The sequence below is a fragment of the Myxocyprinus asiaticus genome, chromosome 21 (assembly GCF_019703515.2).
Source record: "Myxocyprinus asiaticus isolate MX2 ecotype Aquarium Trade chromosome 21, UBuf_Myxa_2, whole genome shotgun sequence".
NCBI classification, from domain to species: Eukaryota; Metazoa; Chordata; class Actinopteri; order Cypriniformes; family Catostomidae; genus Myxocyprinus; species Myxocyprinus asiaticus.
In genome coordinates, this window is record NC_059364.1 from 23,097,386 (window position 1) to 23,118,990 (window position 21,605).

At 40.7% G+C, this 21,605-nt stretch overlaps 1 protein-coding gene across 2 annotated transcripts; it reads left to right on the forward strand.

The window, feature by feature from the left end:
• Window positions 1-165: 165 nt before the first annotated feature.
• On the forward strand, window positions 166-21,475 carry LOC127412363 (mini-chromosome maintenance complex-binding protein-like). 2 transcript variants are annotated; one of them, XM_051648654.1, is made up of 16 exons: window positions 166-336; window positions 596-681; window positions 2,592-2,732; window positions 2,897-2,938; window positions 3,089-3,178; window positions 3,313-3,442; window positions 4,945-5,099; window positions 5,798-5,895; window positions 5,977-6,146; window positions 7,282-7,405; window positions 7,562-7,679; window positions 8,229-8,394; window positions 11,433-11,566; window positions 18,497-18,661; window positions 18,769-18,857; window positions 19,129-21,475. In XM_051648654.1, the coding sequence occupies exons 1-16, from the start codon at window positions 279-281 to the stop codon at window positions 19,253-19,255; spliced, it is 1,893 nt and encodes a 630-aa protein (XP_051504614.1). In that variant the 5' UTR covers window positions 166-278; the 3' UTR covers window positions 19,256-21,475. The 2 variants fall into 2 exon arrangements, with proteins under 2 accessions (XP_051504614.1, XP_051504615.1); XM_051648655.1 differs by lacking the exons at window positions 166-336; window positions 596-681 and adding an exon at window positions 723-1,970.
• Window positions 21,476-21,605: the final 130 nt, after the last annotated feature.

Here is a 21,605-nt window from a genome sequence, read left to right on the forward strand (position 1 = left end):
ACTTTTTATTTTATTTTATTTATGTATTTTTTTTTTTTTTTTTACTTTTGCGGTTTTGGCTGTTGGAGTAAATCCATTGTAAATATCTGTGAGCTACTGTCTAGCCTTCACATTCCGCATTACGTAGAACATATGCCCAGGTCACATGGTAGTTTTTCATGACGCATTTTTCCCGCCACGGTGTATTGTGTGGTGCTGGGTTGCAGAAACGTGCTTGTTGTAGTACATATCAAAGGCATATTAGTTTGGACTTTTCTCTGTTTGTAAATCCAACAGCGATGCCTACCATTCATGATTGGATCAATAATCCACTGGGTGTTGTTGATGGCTTTTTTGGTAAGACAACGTTCAAAATGCTAGTTTTCTACGAATGCATTTAGATGCAGGTAGAGAGGAGCATGTGAACAACATGATTTGTTTTGCTTTTTAATTCTATTTGTGGCTCATTTTTACATATACTGACCAGTTTTGATTTACTTGTATAGATTTTGTTAAGTTCTATTTAAAGTAACATCATTGTTGTTGATTAATGTAAATAGCCATGCATAAACTAATGAAGCTTACAGGAAGTTGGTTATACTTTGTGTTCCTTCAGCCCAGAGTAACTCCAGTCCAGACTGGCAGAAGAAAGTAGTGGAGTACTTCAAAGAGAAACTGAAACAAAACGACGCTCACACATGGGTACCTGACCTGTCAAATGCTTCTCTGTTTTGTCAGTCTTGTATACTGATATACAGTTGAAGTCAGAAGTTTACATACACCTTAGCCAAATACATTTAAACTCAGTTTTTCGCAATTCCTGACATTTAATTGTAGAAAACATTCCCTGTCTTAGGTCAGTTAGGATCACTACTTTCTTTTAAGAATGTGAAATGTCAGAATAACTGTAGAGAGTGATTTATTTAAGCTTGTATTTCTTTCATCACATTCCCAGTGGATAAGAAGTTTACATACACTTTGTTAGTATTTGGTAGCATTGCCTTTAAATTGTTGAACTTGGGTCAAACGTTTTGGGTAGCTTTCCACAAGCTTCTCACAATACATTGCTGGAATTTTGGCCCATTCCTCCAGACAGAACTGCTGTAACTGAGTCAGGTTTGTAGGCCTCCTTGCTCGCACACGCTTTTTCAGTTCTGCCCACAAATTTTCAATTGGATTGAGGTCAGGGCTTTGTGATGGCCACTCCAATACCTTGACTTTGTTGTCCTTAAGCCATTTTGCCATAACTTCGGAGGTATGCTTGGGGTCGTTGTCCATTTGGAAGATCCAGTTATGACCGAGGTTTAGCTTCCTGGCTAATGTCTTGAGATGTTGCTTCAATATATCTACATCATTTTCCTTCCTCATGATGCCATCTATTTTGTGAAGTGTACCAGTCCCTCCTGCAGCAAAGCACCCCACAACATGATGCTTCCACCCCCATGCTTCACAGTTGGGATGGTGTTCTTTGGCTTGCAAGCCTCACCCTTTCTCCTCCAAACATAATGATGGTCATTATGGCCAAACAGTTAAATTTTTGTTTCATTAGACCAGAGAACATTTCTCCAGAAAGTAATATCTTTGTCCCCATGTGCACTTGCATGCTGTTGTCTGGCTTTTTGATGGCAGTTTTGGAGCATTGGCTTCTTCCTTGCTGAGCAGCCTTTCAGGTTATGTCGACATAGGACTCGTTTTACTGTGGATATAGATATTTGTCTAACTGTTTCCTCCAGCATCTTCACAAGGCCCTTTGCTGCTGTTCTGGGATTGATTTGCTCTTTTTGCACCAAACTACGTTAATCTCTAGGAGACAGAATTCGTCTCCTTCCTGAGCGGTCAGATGGCTGTGTGGTCCCATGGTGTTTATACTTTGGAAATTGCTCCCAAGGATGAACCAGACTTGTGGATGTCCACAATCTTTTTTTCTGAGGTCTTGGCAGATTTCTATTGATTTTCCCATGATGTCAAGCAAAAAGACACTGAGTTTGAAGGTAGGCCTTAAAATACATCCACAGGTACACTTCCTTTCAGAAGCTAATTGTCTAAAGGCTTGACATCATTTTCTGGAATTTTCCAAGCTGCTTAAAGGTGCAGTTAACTTGCTGTTTAATTGTGATATAGTCAATTAAAAGTGAAACAATCTGTCTTTAAACAATTGTTGGAAAAATTACTAGTGTCATGCACAAAGTAGAAACTGTAGTTTGCTAATTTTAAATCTGTGGAGTGGTTAAATGAGTTTTAATGACTTCAGCCTAAGTGTATGTAAACATCTGACTTCAACTGTACATGAAAGGCTTTGTTATATGCTTGCAGAAGTAAATGAATATGTGTGCACATGTTTAGAGTAAAGGCCAGTAGTCAGCAACAAATATAAGGAGTGATTTGTTTTGACAGATCAATATTAATTTCATTATCATCCATTAAACTAGTTCCCCTGACATGCAAAGTGAATTGGGCACCACCTAGCATGATATTTTCAGAGTTGTGCTTAAAATTAAAATTAGCCAGTATGTTAGTATGGGATCAGTCGCTCTATTTCAAAAATCTTGAATGGCCATCAGATAAGCAGTACACCTGTTTAACTTTGTCTTTTTGTCTGCTGGGTTATCTAGGTTCCATCCCTGAATGATGTTCCCATGCACTACCTCAAGCCCAATAGCTTTGTGAAATTCCGCTGCATTGTCCAGGATATGTTTGATCCAGAATTTTTCATGGGGGTTTATGAGATGAATGATCCCACATCAAACTCAAAAGTAAGTAGTTTTAACAATTGTGCAAAGAATCCCTTTTGCACTAGTATATTTGCTATGCCATTTAATGCATTTTTGTGTGTCTCACAGTGGCGTTCATAACAAAAGGTATCAATTACTTTTGTTTGCCATTTTAATCTAATTTCTGCAAATGTCCTTGTCCACAGCTGTTGAAATGTGGAAAGTACAAAGATGTAACAGAGTGTGGGGTGAGTTAATATTTGCCTGGTTAACATGTAAACATACAACCTAGACAGTGCAGTGCACTTATGTAATAAGATAGGTACATTTACATAATTTATTTTGGATTATAGTGAAGAGCTGAATAGTGAAAAGCATGTTTAAATAAACATTAACAGGTGGACTTTAACTCAAGAAACACAGTGACATCAGAGAGACAGACCTTCTATTGTGTCCCCATCCCAGGAGAATCTCAATGGGTGAAGGAAATATCCTTTATTTGTAGCCAGTACCTGTCCTGTAAACTGTTTTGATGTCATGGTTCACTTTAGTTTTCCCTTCAATGTTTGTTTTATCAGCATGATTTAACATAAGTGTTCATGGATCTTTAATGGCTCAGAACAGCTATGCAGGCACTAGTCAGGCACGAGTGGTGCCTTCCACATCTTATGCCCCGAATCGGCATAAACGCAGCTATGAGGAGGATGATGAGATGGACACGCAGCCACAACTGATGAAAGATCTTAACCAAGGTAGGAGGGAAATCATGTATAGAATGTCAAATGTGAACTGACTGCTTAGTTCTGGAAAGTGTTTAATAAATAATTTATTATGCTGTTCTAATGAGTATGTAGACATGTAGCTTATAGATAGTAGATGAAAAATAGTGTTTCCACAGTCTTGGAAAACCTGGAAATCTCAGTGAATTTTACAATTGTTATATCCAGGCCTGGAATAGTCATGGAAGTTCATAGAGTCTTTAAAAGTTATGGAAACCGCATGGAAATGTATTTAGTGAATATACAGCGCATATAGAAAATCATCATACCCCTTTGGAACAGTCACTTTTTTTTTGGTCTTAAAGCCTGAAATCAAAAAAATTACAGCTTTTACACATTTTTCTTTATAACATTCAAGTAACGGAAAAAAGGCAATAGTTCCAAAAATGTATAAAAGATGAAAAACTAGAAAAACAGGGTTTGAAAAGTGATACTACGTAGGGCAAACTTTTGCTTTGACAGCCATCAGTCTGTTTGGATATGTCTCTACTAGCTTTGTGCAAATAGCTTCTGGAAATATTTGCCCATTCTTCCTTGCAGAGTTGTTCGAGTTAAGTCAAATTGTGGGTGAGTGGCAATGGACTGCTCTCTTCAAGTCCATCCACAGGTTTTCTAATGTATTTAGGTCAGGGCTCTGACTTGGCCACTCATGGGCTTTGACCTTCCTATCCTTAAGCCACTGCATTGGTGGTGTGTTTTGGGTCATGCTGAAAGTTAACCCTCCTGCCCATCTTCAGTTGTCGAGCAGAGGGTCAGATATTTTCCTCAAGAATTTGGGTGTATATGGCAGTATCCATTTTCTCTTCAACCTGACCAAATCCCCGCTGAAGAAAAACACCCCCATAATGTTCTCTCCACCATGCTTCACAGTAGGTATTGTATGTTCTTGGTGATGTGCTGTGTTTGGATTCCTCCAAATATAGTGCTTTGAGTTCAGTCCAAAATGTCAAAATTGTCTCATCTGACCATTAATCCTTTTGCCACATGGCATCAGAATTGAAAGTGTTTTTTTCGCAAAGTGAAAACGAGACTTAGTCTGGCACTTTTTCAGAAGAGGCTTCTTACTTGCCACCCTGCCACACAGGCCAGCATTGTGTAAAGCTTGGGAGATTGTTTTCACATGCACAGACTGATCAATCTCACCCTTAAGAGCTTGTAAATCCTTAAAGTTGCCTTTGGCCTCTTGATAGCATCCCTGATTAATATCCTCCTGACACGATCACATGGCACGACAATTGATAATTATTTTGAGAAGGTATGATGACTTTCTATAGGCACAGTACACTTTTTAAATGCTCATTTCTAATATATTTAATTACTGGTTAATTGCTCCTCTTAGTGCAATCTTTTTAAAATGTAAAAAAAACAAAATCTGGGGAAATCATTGAAAATGGATGGCTATTCATTGGTCAAAAGTAGCTTGTATATTGGTTCATGTGCAAGAGAAAGGATTGTTTGCATTTGTCTTTGATCAGGAGCTCAGAGTTCTGCAGATTCTCATGGCAACATGGAGCCAAAGCGTCAGGAGACAGAAGCCCCCAATCAGAACTCGTCCACTTCATGCTGCACCTCCAATCTGGATCTGAACTTCCCTTTGCCTGGGGAGAAAGGCCCTGCCTGCCTTGTTAAGGTATAACTCGTAGCTCCCTTAAAGATGCTGTAAGTGATTTTAGCCATTCTAGAATTTCCACAAACTGAGCTGTTGGATTAGCCACGCCCCCCGTTTCCAAAATTCTGCACTCCAATATACCAAATGAGTTTTATAGAGACAGACTTAGAGCAGAAACAGTTGTCAGAAACAACAGTAGCAAAATAGCGCATTCAACTGACAACTCTTATCAACATGGCATAAAAATGGTATTAAGCCTCAATAATTCGCTGCAACTTCAATACTATGAGAACGTGCAAAATGATTGACAGGCAGAAAGCGTCAGAGACAGCGCTCTACGGACACATTTTTGTTTGCTGTTTACAGAGTCTAGTGCTGTCAGAGAGACAGGTGAGATATCTCACGAAACTTATTTCATTAATATCTTTCAAAAAATGTTTGCATACTTTTCCATGAAAAAATCGCTTGCAGCACCTTTAATCTTAAACTTTTAAACCATCTTTTTGACACACTCAATTAAATTGTTTGCCTTTGTCATTTATTTCATAGTATGTCATTTACAATACAAGCTCTTTAGACTAAGGGTATAATCAACTTGTCTTTAGCCAACACATTAACCTTGTAATTTACTTGCAATAATATGATGGTTCACAGCATTGAATTGTTCCCCACCTACACGTAGACAGTCATCCAACTTGGCCGTTCTCTGTAATTGACAGGTATATGAGGAATGGGACAGTTTCAAACTGAATGAAATGTTAGAAGTATTTGGCATTCTCTCTGTGGACCCTGCATTGAGCATGATTGCAGATGAGAGGTAATCAATGATTTTTGGAAGCTTGTAATTACAAGACGAGGTTCTCTACAATTGCAGCTTAAAATTGTTTCCTGTTTTAAGAGAGGTATCTTCACTGTTGGATCCCACAGAAGGCATGGAGACTGTAGAGGAGCAAAGAGTTCACAGCCCACCAGCGTCCCTTGTACCACGAGTGCACATGTTATATGCCCAGCCCCTACTACACAACAACCCATTACTGCCCCCTGGTACCTTGGAGGATAACGGAGACTGTAAGACATTGAACGCGTTTACGTATACTTAAGAAAACTGTTTATTCCAGGGTTTTGCAGAAAGTGGCATTCTGAAATGTAAATGAAAACGGCAATTTCCTTAAGCAGTGTTCTTAGAGGTTGCGCGATTTCAGCCCTATTGTTGGCAAAAGAAGTTCCTCTCTGTTTTCAAATCGCTGGGACCAGATTGTCTACACCCGCTGTCGAATAGGTCACTCCAGGATGACACAAGTTTTTAATATTGGGAGAAGATTCACCAACAAGTACATTCTGCCAGAATCCATTATACCTGAAACAAGTTTTATTAGACCGTACTGGTCTTAACCCCGTGAGAAACCTTTTATATTCAGTCAGCACTCTGGAAGAAATTTTTAACAAAGTCAAACCGAACGCAATTTTAGAGTTTTTAGGAAAAATAGATTTTAAAATCCTTTTATAGAATTCCTTACACATTTCTCGCCATGGAAATAGCCATAGAAGCTGGCATGGCGTTAAAAACAAACAAACAAACTTAGAGGTTGCGCATGTTCGTGGAACATACCGGATAACTACGAAATAGAAAAGAGTTCTACATCATGTCAACAAGTCAACACAGTGGAAAGATTTAGACATTTCTGGAAGTACACTGGAAAAAGGAAAAGCACATAAACTATACCCATTTATACACACATTTAAAATATCGACTACTGTCCCCCACGTCCACGTATATGCGCTCAAGTGCTTAAGGGAAATCCCACTTTTGCAGCGCAATTCAGCTACAAGTCGCTATGGAAAATAAGAAAACAAACAGAGAACAAAATAGCGAAGTCTTCCTCTAATGTCATGTTTGTTATTTACACAAGTGTTGCAGGGAAATTACGTTGCTGTGGAGAAAGCTGCTTACTGATTGAGCCACATGTATACTGGCGTAAAGAGAAAGCCAGTAACGCAGTGCATGTTAATGCGTATGTCGATTTCGAATCTTAAGCAGCTTTCTCGTAATAAACAACTTTATGGTGTCCCTGTAAACAAGCTCATTGCCCTTAAATTCTGACACATGATACAACGTTTATAAGATGATGTCCAGATATTTGTCAAAGCAATGTTGGTTTTGTGTGTGTGTGTGTGTGTGTGTGCGCGCGCGTGCTCTCCTCAGATTTAAACAGTGTTCTTGGAGAACTGGCTGCAGTCAGAGCAGAGCTGCTCACCTACCTCACACATGTCCTGCTGGGGGATTCACTCGCTGCAGAGTATCTCATTCTCCATCTCGTCTCCAAAGTGTACGTTTCTCATTACATTTCTAGAGTGGCTTTTTAAATGTTTATATTCCATATTTTGGAATTGTATGCAGTGCTTAATGTCACTTATTTTTCAGCTGTTTATAGCGATTTCTCACAAAAACAAATTGTGATTTCTTACAAACCTCTTTGTTTTAGATATAGCAGACGTGATGTTCTTCCTTTGGGCAAATTTACTCTAAATCTGAGTGGTTGTCCGCATAGCACTCAGTACACGGACCATCTCTACAAGGTCATCCAACAGCTTGTGCCATCTGTAAGTCTGCTAGAATATGTTTTTCAAGATCTTCAAAATGATCTTTAACTATAGAAACAATTGATTTTAAAGGAATTTTTCACCCAAAAATGGAAATTCCATCAATTTACTCAACCTTATGTCATTTCAAACCTGTATGACTTTTTTTTCTTCTGTCCGTCTTTTCAGTACAATGGCAGTGGATAATGCCTCACTTTTAAGGCCTAAAAAAGTAACCAAAACTTTTATAAAAGTAGTCCATGCAACTTGCATGTCTTCTAAATGCATACAATAGATTTTGCTGAGGAACAACCCAGAGAAGCTTGTTCATAGTGGCTTGCATGTTTATGCAAGAACCTGTATTGTTTTCAGTGCTCAACTGGTAAACTAGGATAATCTATTCCTTGAATACTGCAATTTGTAATTGTACTATCTGCTATTGTCACTAATGTTATGTGAGCTATGCACCATTGTTTTTTACATTAGCTTATCAGCTCTATTAGTTCTATTATTTATTTTTGCTTTAGAACTGTTAAGAATTTTAACCCGTTCATTCACCTTTCTTGCCAGTCATACCGATTATGCATGAGCTTGCATAATATGAATAACCAGCACATGGTGCCAAGGAAAGACTACACAGCTAACCGCCTGGTGAGTGGGACTCTTCAGCTGGCCAATAACACATCCCTGTTTCTGGATGAGACACAGCTGGAACAGGGCCAACTTAACACCACAGGTGAGTGAGCACTGATTTGTAGTTGGGAAAAATACAGTGCTAAATAGGAGACATACAGTTGAAGTCAGAAGTTTACATCCACTTAGGTTGAAGCCATTAAAACTCATTTTTTAACCACTCCACAGATTTAATATTAGCAAACTATAGTTTTCGCAAGTCGTTTAGGACATCTACTTTGTGCATGACATGAGTAATTTGTCCAACAATTGTTTACAAACAGATTGTTTCACTTTTAATTGACTATATTACAATTCCAGTGGGTCAGAAGTTTACATACACTAAGTTGATTAGACAATTAGCTTCTGATAGGAGGTGGTCAGAATTGGAGGTGTACCTGTGGATGTATTTTAAGGCCTACCTTAAAACTCAGTGCCTCCTTGTTTGACATCATGAGAAAATCAAAAGAAAATATCCAAGACCTGAGTAAAAATAATGTGGACCTCCACAAGTCTGGATCATCCTTAGGAGCAATTTCCAAATGCCTGAAGATACCACGTTCATCTGTACAAACAATAGTATGCAAGTATAAACACCATTGGACCACGCAGCTGTCATACCGCTCAGGAAGGAGACGTGTTCTGTCTCCTAGAGATGAACGTAGTTTGGTGTGAAAAGAGCAAATCAATCCCAGAACAACAGCAAAGGACCTTGTGAAGATGCTGGAGGAAACAGGTAGACAAGTATCTATATCCACAGTAAAATGAGTCCTATATCGGCATAACCTGAAAGGCTGCTCAGCAAGGAAGAAGCCACTGCTCCAAAACCGCCATCAAAAAGCCAGACTACAGTTTGCAAGTGCACATGGGGACAAAGATCTTACTTTTTGGAGAAATGTCCTCTGGTCTAACAATTTTTTTTTTTTTTTTTTTTTTTTTTTTTTAAACTGTTTGGCCATAATGACCATTGTTATGTTTGGAGGAAAAAGGGTGAGGCTTGCAAGCTGAAGAACACCATCCCAACCATGAAGCATGGGGGTGGCAGCATCATGTTGTGGGGGTGCTTTGCTGCAGGAGGGACTGGTGCACTTACACACACAAAATAGATGGTATCATGAGGAAGGAAAATTATGTGGATACATTGAAGCAACATCTCAAGACATCAGCCAGGAAGCTAAAGCTCAGTTGCAAATGGGTCTTCTAAATGGACAATGACCCCAAGCAGCTTTGCGGAAGAAATGCGGTCAGAAAAAAATCTTGAGTGATCAGAGATCACTAAAACGCTTGAAGTCACATCGTAAAGAATTGACAGTAGAACTCACTGCTATGTTTAATAGTAAAAGTAAGAGCATTTCCACATACACAATGTGACGCGAACTTACAGGATTGGGACTAAACAGAAAGCCACTTTTTAATAAGGCTAATCGGAAAAACTACTTCCGCTATGGAGCATAAAGAATGGGCAGTGGAGCAATGGAAAAAGGTCATGTGGTCTGAGTCCAGATTTACCCTATTCCAAAGCCATGGGCGCATCAGGGTAAGAAGGGAAGTACATGAAGCAATGCACCTGTCATGCATAGTGCCCACTGTACAAGCCTTTGGAGGCAGTGTTATGATCTGGGGTTGCTTCAATTGGCCAGGTCTAGGCTTAGCAACATAATGCAGAAATAAAATGAAGTCAGCTGACTACCTAAATATACTGAATGACCAGGTTATCCCATCAATGGATTTGTTCTTCACTGACGGCACGGGCATATACCAGGACGACAATGCCAAGATTCATCAGCCTCAAATTGTGAAAGAGTGGTTCAGGGAGCATGAGGAATCATTTTCACACATGAATTGGCAACCACAAAGTCCTGACCTTTACCCCAATGAATGTCTTTGGGATGTGCTGAAGAAGACTTTACGGAGTGGTTTGACTTTCCCGTCATCAATACAAGATCTCGGCCAAAAATTAATGCAACCTTGGACAGAAATAAATGTTGTGACGTTGCATAAGTTTGTCGAAACAATGCCACGGCGAATGCACACAGTAATCAAAGCTAAAGGCGGTCCAACTAAATATTAGAGTATGCAACATTTCTTTTGGCCATGCAATGTATATTTAGATCTTGTTAGTCTTTGAGTTGAGAATATACAGTTACTCAAAAGTTTGCATACCCTGGCAGAAATTGTGAAATTTTGGAACCACACCGTCTTTCCAGAGCAGCCTGTATTTCTCCTGAGGTTACCTGTGGGTTTATCCTTGTATCCCGAACAATTCTTCTGGCAGTGTGGCTGAAATCTTTCTTGGTCTACCTGACCTTGGCTTGGTATCAAGAGATCCCCAAATTTTCCACTTCTTAATAAGTGATTGAAAAGTACTGACTGGCATTTTCAAGGCTTTGGATATTTTTTTATATCCTTTTCCATCTTTATAAAGTTCCATTACCTTGTTACGTAGGTCTCTGCTCCCCATGGCTCAGTATCTAGCCTGCTCAGTGCATCCACGTGAGAGCTAACAAACTCATTGACTATTTATACACAGACACTAATTGAAATTTAAAAAGCCACAGGAGTGGGAAATTAACTTTTAATTGCCATTTAAACCTGTCTGTGTCACCTTGTGTGTCTGTAACAAGGCCAAACATTCAAGGGTACGTAAACCTTTGATCAGAGCCATTTGGGTGATTTCTGTTATCATTATGATTTAAAAATAATAAATGGCTTCATATGATCACTATCCTTAAATAAAATTTAAAAAAAATTTTTTGTTTTGTTTTTTTGCATGATCAGTCATATTTTCAAAATCAATGCCAAAATTTCACAATTTCTGCCAGGGTATGCAAACTTTTGAGCACAACTGTATATAAGTTGCCTTGAAAAACAAGTATCATCTTTTGAGTTCTGTATTCGTAACAGCAGTAAACTTACATTGACCATACACAACTAAAACGGTTCAGCCTCTTTCAGAGGAGGGGTGTGTCTCTGTTAAAGGGACTGCAGCAGCTGGCATTTCATTTAGACTGAATGAACAAAACTGAGCAATACAATGCATTTGCGAATTGCATGTGGTTCATAGTACATAAAGCCTTGTGTCTCTGTTTGTTCTTGGTGTAGGTGTGCAGAATATTACTGCACTGGGGAACTTGATCTCCTGGCAGAAGGTTGATTACGACTTCAACTACCACCAGATGGAATTCCCCTGCAATATTAACGTGCTTATCGCATCCGAGGGCCAATCCCTCCTCCCGGTAAGAACATCAGGCCTAAGTCTCTTTCACTTGGGTTTTGTTATTAAAATATCAGCCACACATATTTAGACACAAAAGGGTGGAACAGGGAGACCCCACCCTCTAAAGATATTTAGGCAGAATGCTAGCCTTAGTCACCATTCATTTTCATTATATGGACAACAGATGCAGTGAAAGTGAATGGTAACTGAGGCTAACGTTTTGCCGAACATCTCTTGTGTTTCATAGATGAAAGCCATACTGGTTTAGAACAATATGAGGGTGAGAAAATGAGGGTGAACTATCCCTTTAATTCCAACAGGTGAAAATGTGTTGTTGGGTCAGATGTCACTCCCAGGAGACTGCAGTAAGAATGGGAGTAGTTGTTCCCATAGGCTGTCTTTACAACTGCCCAAATGTTTCCATTGCAGTCCACAGTGTCTTCGTCAGCACCCTGGCTGGGCTCTTATCATGACTTTAGTGTGATGCTAATATCTTGTGGAATGTGCTGTGCTATTCCTGTACGTCAGCTCTCTAGTTGCCATGGCTGCAACTCTACCACAAGGACATTAGAGGGGCTAGGAAAGCCACTTATTTAATGGCACAAAGCTGGCCACACAGTATTTTTACAGTGATGCAAAGTTTAAAAGGCAACCGAATGTTGTTGAGAAATAGTTTTTGGCTTTTTTTAATGTCTTCTGACTAGGCTTGGGATCAATGCCTTTTTCATGCATCGATAATCAATTTTTTTCCCCAACAATTAACTAATATATAGATATACACACACACATACAGTGTGTGTGTGTGTGTATATATATATGTATATATATGTGTATATGTATATGGGGCTGCTCGTTGCAATAGTCTTTGTCCCTTTAGACATATTTCTCAACAAAACTTTGTGAGCGGCAGAGTAAATTTAAGGGGGGTCAAACACCGGACATGTCTGGCAGAGGATATGACGTGTTCTGAAATTCGAAACAATTCTTTTCAACTGAGGTACGCACACACCACCCCCACCACTCTCCGTCTCCAGAAGCTGCTCAAAATTTTTACAGCGCCACAAAGAGAAACTCCCATACTTTTTGTTAAAATTTGACCCAAATCATCAAGACAAAAATTGCTCTAGCCATCACTGGATGATATACTGTGTATATGTATCTTTCATATAGCCCACACAATTTATTTTCAGTTACAATCATGTCTTTTGTGGTTTCAAAGCTTCAAAGCTGCATACAGATATATTCCATAATAACTTCTAATCTTTCAGTTTGCACAGTTACAACAGTTCTCTTTCATCTCATGTTCGAAATCCACCTATGGGAAGGGCATACGCACCTGACCTCTGCAGAAGCATCCAATTGTACCAAGTCTGGCTTGACAGAGAGGAGCACGTGTCCAATGCCACTGTAAGGCCTCGCCCTTACATGAAGGCATAAAAGGACCTGTACGCACTACTTTACTCAGTTGATATTTGCTTCTTGCAACCTCTGTACATTTATCTCACAGCTCGATTGGATTTCACTTGTTGGCTTTCATTTAACAGTCTACAGGAGGACATATCCTAGGATCAGCCTCCGCTAGGCATGACTGCCAAGGAAGTACCGGTCAGTTGCTGTTTTATCCTGCCTACAAGCCGCCCATGCTCGCTGGCTCTCGCACTTTTACGGCTGCCCGTCTTTCTTCATTGCTGTTTTTCCTGCATCTCGGGCTAACCACCTGCTGATACTTTGGGAATAAGAATTAAGTGGTTTTCCACAGCATGGCTCAGTCGAAACCCATGACATCTGCGAACTCCGGGAACCAGCAGTCGCGAGCATGCCCGGCCGCTTGTGGAGCCCTAATTGCAGCGAGGGATATCCATCCCTTCTGCATTGTGTATGGGGTTGAAACATGCAGAGGAATCTCTTTTTCTGCCCGAGAACGTTTGCCTCGCCTTGCCCTGGAAGCTCCTACGCCATAGACTCAAGGTAGCTGCTACCCAAAGCAGCGAACTTTAACATGATGACTCGGATGGTGGAAATGGTGACAATGCTGCAAATCTGGGGTCCTCCCAGACTTTGCCTGCACTTAGTTGGGCTGACCAAACCAACTTGTGTCTACTCGAGGACACTACTCTTCCTGGTGTTTCCTCGTTAGGGTACGAGCTGCCCGGCTCTGGGGAAGATAAAGATGCCGTGCTTGAGGGCTCAGGCGATGTGGAGGCCATCCCGTTGGCCCAGGCTTCACTAGTCAGTGGTTCGGCAGTGTTACCGCACGTGATTGTCCTCGAAGTGATGGGAAACTGTTGGGTCACCACCTGGTCAGAGGAAACAGCTCTTGCCAGTCCTCCCTGCGTGTGCAAAGTACATGAAGTTCTACTGGGGAGACCCGCTCGATCTGAAGCATGGTCTTGGGGGCTTTGACATTAAGGATATGGCTGCGGGGCCTGGGTAGCTCAGCGAGTATTGACACTGACTACCACCCCTGGAGTCGCAAGTTCGAATCCAGAACGTGCTGAGTGACTCCAGCCAGGTCTCCTAAGCAACCAAATTGGCCCTGTTGCTAGGGAGGGTATGGTCACATGGGGTAACCTCCTTGTGGTCACTATAATGTGGTTCTCGCTCTCGGTGGGGCGCTTGGTGGGTTGTGCCTGGATGCCGCGGAGAATAGCATGGGCCTCCACACGCGCTACGTCTCTGCGGTAACGCAACAAGCCACGTGATAAGATGCGTGTCTCAGACACGGAGGCAACTGAGATTTGTACTCGGCCTCCCAAATTGAGGCAAGTCACTACGCCACCACGAGAACTTAGAGCACATTTGGAATTGGGCATTCCAAATTGGAGAGGAAAAAAAAACATTTGGCTGCGCATGGTATGGGTGACCCTCCTGCTATTGATACTTTGATTGCCATGATTTGATTACATGGAGGCTTGCTCGCTCCCCCGAAGCCCACTCTCCCTAACAAGATGGACCGCTTTTCCGTCTCCATTTTTCAGAGCTCGTACAGAGCTTCCGCTCTTGCCATCTGAGCTCTGAACATTTCCTCCTTTCAGCCTATCAGGCTGAACTTATGGAGGACATTTGAAAACACTTGGAGAAAGGCACTCCTTTGCCCACACTTTGGAAGGAAATTGTGACCGTTAATGACCTTGTCCTGCGTAATGCCCATCAGGCCATCTAAGCCTCTGGCCGCTCATTGGCGTTGTCAGCCACGGGTGAATGCACTGTGGCTAAATCTCTCTGGGAGATCTCCTAAATCTCTCAAGTGCTGCCCAGGTTAAGTCTTGTCTCCCACCATGCAGTGTTAAGAGTTTTCACGCTGGTAAGAGACTATTTCAAGTGCACAAGCAGTCACCACACTGTATGCACAACACCATTTTCACACTCCCTATAAAGGCCACTGCCAGTGTGTGTTTGAAAATAAAAAATAAAAAGAATCAAATGAATCCGCAGTCCCACATGTCACCCCAAAGTTGCCCACTAGATGGTGCCATTGTATCACAAATGAGCGTACTGCCCGCTATGGCAACCCATTGCAGTGCCCCAGCTCAGGTGGGAACGCTCACAAATCACATACAAGCCTGGCACACCTTGTCGGCTCCAGAGTGGGTTATTCAGACAGTTACTCATGGCTACAGGCTTCAGTTTGCCACAAAATCCTCACATTTCGGCAGTGTAATTTTCTCGCAGACGAACAAGTGTTCTGCTCATTTTCTGGAAGAGGACATTTCTTCTCGTAGAGAGGGCAGTTCAGGTAGTTCCCCTGGACCAGTGTCAACAGGGGTTTTATTTCTGTTCTAGTTCCAAAGAAGGGCAGTTCACTGCTCCCTATTTTAGATCTCAGAGTGTTAAAAAGACATTTGAGAAAATACCATTTCAAGATGTTAACATAAAGCACTATTTCGTTCAATACATCAGAGCGATTGGTTCACATCATTCAATCTGAAAGATGCTTTCTTCCACGTCAGCATTTATCCCCACCTAGAATTTATTTTTTTTTCCTATCATGGCATTTGTTACAAATTCACGGTCATGCCGTTCACTCTCGCCCTCAGCCCACACTTATTTTGTCTGTGTGTGGAAGCAGGATTAGCTCTGTTACACCTAGTAGGGCTGAAAATCCTGACATATATAGACGATTGGTTAATCATAGCCAATTCAAGGGAGAAAGTAGTGCAGGACACACAACTAGTGCTTTCGCACCTTGCATCTCTTGGTTTCAGAATAAATCTGAGCAATTTCACTCCGTCCCAGAATGTCACTTTTCTGAGACTGGAGCTGAATTCCACTGTGATGCGCACTCGTCTGTCAGAACGTTACAGTGACTTGCGCTTGCACATCAACATTGCGCCACTGGACGAGCACGGACTTTTATGCCCACGGGATGCCTCTAGGAGCGGTTATGTTACGAAAAGTGGTAACGATAGGTGGGGTGCCACCCAAGAGGGCAGAACAGTGAATGGGCCATGGCTGACTAAACTATTCTCAGATCACATAAATTATCTAGAGCTCCTTATTGTATGGAAGGCTCTAAGACATTTTCTGCCTTGCCTTCAGAGGAATGTTCTAGTGTGCTGCGACAATACCACAGCCATAGCGCATATCAGTCGCCAAGGAGGGATGCGATCCCCTCAGCTTCACTGCCTAGCCCACAAACTTTTGGTATGGAGCAGTCAGCACTTCCTGTCGTTACGTGCGACTCACGTCCCGGGTGTTTTGAACTCTGTTGTGGATCTCCTATCAAGGAGAAAGGCAACCTCTTAGACCTAATCCAGCCTTTATGCCTAAGTGTTTCCCTAAATTCACATGGGAGGTGTTAGAGCTCAGCGATTTTCATCCACCTCCTTTCACCTCTGTGGAAGATGAGAGGCTGAATGCCTTGTGTCCTGTGCGTGCACTCCACATGTATATGCGTAGGACTGAGACTATCAGAAAGCGACCAGGTCTTTGTCTCATGGGCCTCCTCCGACACTGGTAACGCCATTTCTAAACAACAACTTTCCATTGACTTGTGGAAGCAATATCTTTGTCATATAGTTCTAAGGGTCTCCAGCCCCCCTCAGGCCTTAGGGCCCATTCCACAAGAGGCATGGCTGCTTCCTGGGCCCTGTTTCAGGGAGTCTCTCTGCAAGACATTTGTTCAGCTGCATGTTGGACTTCCTCTCCACACTTTTGTCAGGTACTACTAACTTGATGTCACCAGAACCCCAGTCGTGCATGTGGTTTTGTGTGTGGGTTCTTCATAATGGGTTCACCCATAACCCTTTCTCCCTCACACTGTGTATGTGTTACCCCACAGGTTTCACTCCGAGCACAGTGCAGGGCCTCTTCTCCCTGCTTTGTTTATTGTTTATAGAGCCTGCTAATATAATAAAGTATGTGTCAGGCACTGCCTTTAATTAGGAGACCATCCCTTTGGCTGACAGCATCTCCATGTGAGTGTAGAGGGCAATCAGGGAGTTGTCCATATATTCCCATAGGTGGATCTCAAACACGAGATAATGAAAGAGAACGATAGTTTACCTTTTCTGTAACCCCAGTTCATCGAGTGGAGAGATCCACCAAGCTTGCCCCGCTTGCTTCACGAGAAGCAAATATGCTCACTGCGGATAGTAGTATGTACAGTTCCTTGTATGCCCTCAGGTAAGGGTGGAGCCTTACAGTGGCATTGGACATGCGCTCCTGTCTGTCAAGCCAGACATGCTTCTGCAGAGGTCAGGTGCGCATGCCCTTCCCATAGGTGGCTCTCTCCACTCAATGTTTCAGCAAACTCATCTTCACTTTGTTGATTCTTGAAGTACAAAAACCTTTGTATCTTAGTATATCGACTACGCTTCTCATCAAGTGTGTGACCGGTTTCAGTTAGTTATATCCCCCTCTTGTGTTCTCCCAAAGCTATTACGGCAGACTAAAATAAACAGACCTGAAGCAGCAACTGAGTGAATTGGAAAGCACTCAAATTAGGCTTCTAATTTAAATGTCGGCTAATGTTAATATATCGATGCCTCAAATATATGTTGATAAAATAACATGCTGATCAGTAATCAATATTTTATGACATGCCTACTTCTGACATTTCTATAGTCATTTAAAATGTTATGTGTGAAGTTATTTTAATGTGTTTTTAAAAAACAAAACAAATTTGTATCCCCTTTTCTCCCAATTTGGAATACCCAATTCCCACTACTTAGTAGGTTCTCGTGGTGGCACAGTTACCTCAATCCAGGTGGCAGAGGAAAAGTCTCAGTTGCCTCCGCTTCTGAGACTCTGCATCTTATCACATGGCTCGTTGTGCATGACACCGCGGATACTCCCAGCATGTGGAGGCTCATGCTACTTTCCGCGATCCACGCACAACTTGCCACTCGCCCCATTGAGAGCGAGAACCACTAATCTTGACCACGAGGAGGTTACCCCATGTGACTCTACCCTCCCTAGCAACTGGGCCAATTTGGTTGCTTAGGAGACCTGGCTGGAGTCACTCAGCACACCCTGGATTCGAACTCGCGACTCCAGGGGTGGTAGTCAGCATCAATACTTACTGAGCTACCCAGGCCCCCTAATTATTTTAATGTTAAAATACTTTTGCCTGTCCCAGTTTAATATACAGAGACAACTCTTAAGTAAGCTATTAGTAGGTTAGTTTTCCCAAAAAGTGTCAAAACTGTAGCTCTCTGGCACTATCAAAGCATTGCTCTGTTTGTTTGAGCATCCCATCCAGCCTGTTATAGTAACATTGGCATAACCAGTGGTGTGAGTTTTTGGCAGGACTATGTTTGTCTGACCAATGGAAAATACGCAGAGTATTAGGGAAACCGTTTTGAAAACCTAGTTTCTCTCACTTTGTGTTTATGGAAGTACATAAGAGACATAAGCAAAGCATTGTTAATGTGGAAGAAATTTTTTTTTTTTGCTGAGACCTATTGCAAAGAAGTTTTTTGTTCATTGATTTGTATTGCTTTCTCAGTCTGACTGTCAAGTCCACCTCCGGCCCACACTGAATCCACCTAACCTTGAGGAGTACCTGAGTGCAGTGCAGGTAGCACAGATTCCACCTCAACTAAACAAATATCGCATCTACCTGAGCGTAGCACGTGCCCTGAACTACACCATCTCTGATGAGATCACAAAGGTCAGATGTGATAGACGTGTACACGTTTTTGCCCCGAGTTTCTCCAGTATAAAGTTTTCTTCTCTCGTGCACTTCTCTTACACACTAACTGCACTCTTGATCTGTAGGCAGTGGAAGAAGACTTTGTAGACATGCGTAAAGATGACCCACAGAGTATGTCTGCAGAAGATCTTCATAGATTGCTGGTAGTTGCGAGGTGGGATTTTAATTGCCCAAACAGCTAATCAAGTTCTCTAAACCAGGGGTCATATTACAGACACATCCTAACTCTAGAACCCTATCTTATAACTGGTATTTAGGAATCCTATCTTATCAATGCCAGTTAAATCCTAACTTGATCTTGTCAGATCTTAACGTAATTGTACATTTCTATAATATGGCCCCAGTTTTGCAAATATTTATTAAACATAAAATAACCAAAGGTTGTTTTTGATATTAAATACCAGTTTGTGTTCTCATTCTTTCAGATTGCTGTCATTAAGTCATGGGCAGAACACACTTTCTAGAGATGGCTGGATGAAAGCCAAGCAGCTGGAGGCCTTGAGAATAAGTAGAACACAACAGCAGAAATGTATGAATGGAAATGAGCCTTAAAATATTTTACTTATTGCAAATACTTAAAGAATCACCATACTTAGTTAATATGTTGGTTTAAAGTTTTCATACACTTTTTTTTTTTTTTTTTTTTTTTTGTACAGCTCAAATTTTTTTACTTAATTTTAAACATTTGGGGAAAACTTGCAGACACTGGTGAAGTACATTTTTGCATTGTGGAATTTAGTTTTTGATAAATCTGAAAACATTTGAATCGTATGTTAACATTTTATAAGCAAATGCAAATGTATGTCAAAGTATAACTGCCTTACCGCAAATATTTACACTTTTTGCACTTCTGGGTATAAAAAAAATTACGTTTTGTTAACCAAGTAATACATCTTTCTCTCTCTCTGCGTGCGTGCGTGCGTGTGTGTGTCAGCATAACAGTAACAATATGTATATATTATCCTTTGGAAGCCTTGTCATTCTCCCAAATTCGTAAACCATCCAAGTGCATGATTTCATTGTAAAAGATGGCAAAGGCCTTACTACAAAGACACTGCCCATGCTGACATGTTAATGTGGTATTTGTTTTGCATGGCAACACCCAAGCATTCTTCTCTGTTCAGTTTTGCATTCCATCGACTGACTATGGAAGCCACAAACTTATCACACAACATATGAATGTAAAACATCTATTACAATTTATCCCAGGGCTATTAAGAGGGAAGAAAACAAATTCTGTAATTGTAAGACCTACAGTTACTTAAAAAGGAAAACGTTGTTTCAAATGTGAAAATTATGCTGTTAAAGGAAGCATATATTCTATTAATTCAATCATCAATGTTCAGGTGCTAATCAAAACTGTAAACGAATCAAATGACAACATTTCTTTGAATTATTTACTTAAAAATCCTCCCAGATACATCCCATTACATTTTAAAATACAGCAGTTTACACAATAGTTAAGTTTTTTTTAACATAGGAAAATACTGGGGAACAAGCATGTGAATGTTTAAAAAAAATAAAATAAAATACTCTGCAATAAAAACCTGGGTAACATAGATGGAAACAATACGTTTATGAAAAATGCTGGAAATGAGTGCTTGATGTGAAAGTCTTGGACACATTCAAAAACAAAAGACAGTAAGATAAAGTAATACAAAATGAGATGTCAGTTCAGTTACAAAAATGAAAATAAAACGTAAATTCAAAAGCACTTTTATGATGTTTAGGGAACAACAAGGGACACACAGGGACAGTGCAACTTTTTATGCATAGAAAATGAAAAATACATACATGATCAAACAATCTACCCCACACCCGAAACGAGAAATGTTTATAAGTACTACTGATCCAAGAAATCGCAGCATAAACCTCTGCCAATGAATAAAGTTTCAAGTTCAAAGCAAAGAAAAGGGTGCAGTCTAGTGCACGCTGTCTTAAACAGTAAAAAAAAAAAAGTCGGCTTACTGCCAAAACCCTATACTGTATCAGTATTGCATAACAGCCACCATATATTAAAGCTCAAGACGGTTCCTATCTTGGAAGGTAATTAAAACAATGTACCGGCTTCAGGAATGTTTGCATGTGTATGCATTTCAACAGCATTGTGTAACCCACTGCCTTGCATGGTACACAAGAGTATATGCTATAGTACATGTGAGGGAGAAAGATGAGAAGGTACAGAAATTACCTGTGTGAAATGGAATGTCAGAAAAAGTAACTGTGGCCCTAAGAGCTGATAAGCCACCCACAGAAGCCTTTATTATCTTCATAATCATAATTCCTGGCTTGGACATGAGATCACAGTGTCTTAGGCAGGCCTTTTGATATCAACTATTCTTGTAACCTTAATACCCAAACATCAATAAAACCCCAATCCCACAGGATGTGCATTTTAATTCCGTTAATTAATGCATAATTAAACTAGGATTCCCTGGACACCATCCAGACAGGCTTTGTTCTTCCTGCAACAAGAATATATGAGGTAAGGCAGTCTCAAATGATGATCTAATCTGAATCACTTCCCTATTTTTTAACAACGACCTTCAGGTCAGAGAGAATCTGTAAATGATTATCTAAAGACATGGCATAAATGCATACTATCTACACTGCAGACAAAAAAATATATCCTGAATGAGTTGAATGAACATATCAGTAATATGAAGATAGACTTGTCAGAAATCTGAATTTAATATTCTGGTATGGCTTGCTCTTGCCATGTATGAGTCCACCACATACAACTGAAAATATTAAAGTAATATTTTAAGACAAGCTTTTGTATAACATTATGACAAAGTTATTGTCATAACTTCTGACAATATTTAACTGTTTTAGTCCTTTACTAACCCTATGAAACAAAAGTTTCCCATTGGACAGAGTTCACTGATTAAGTTGCATGATT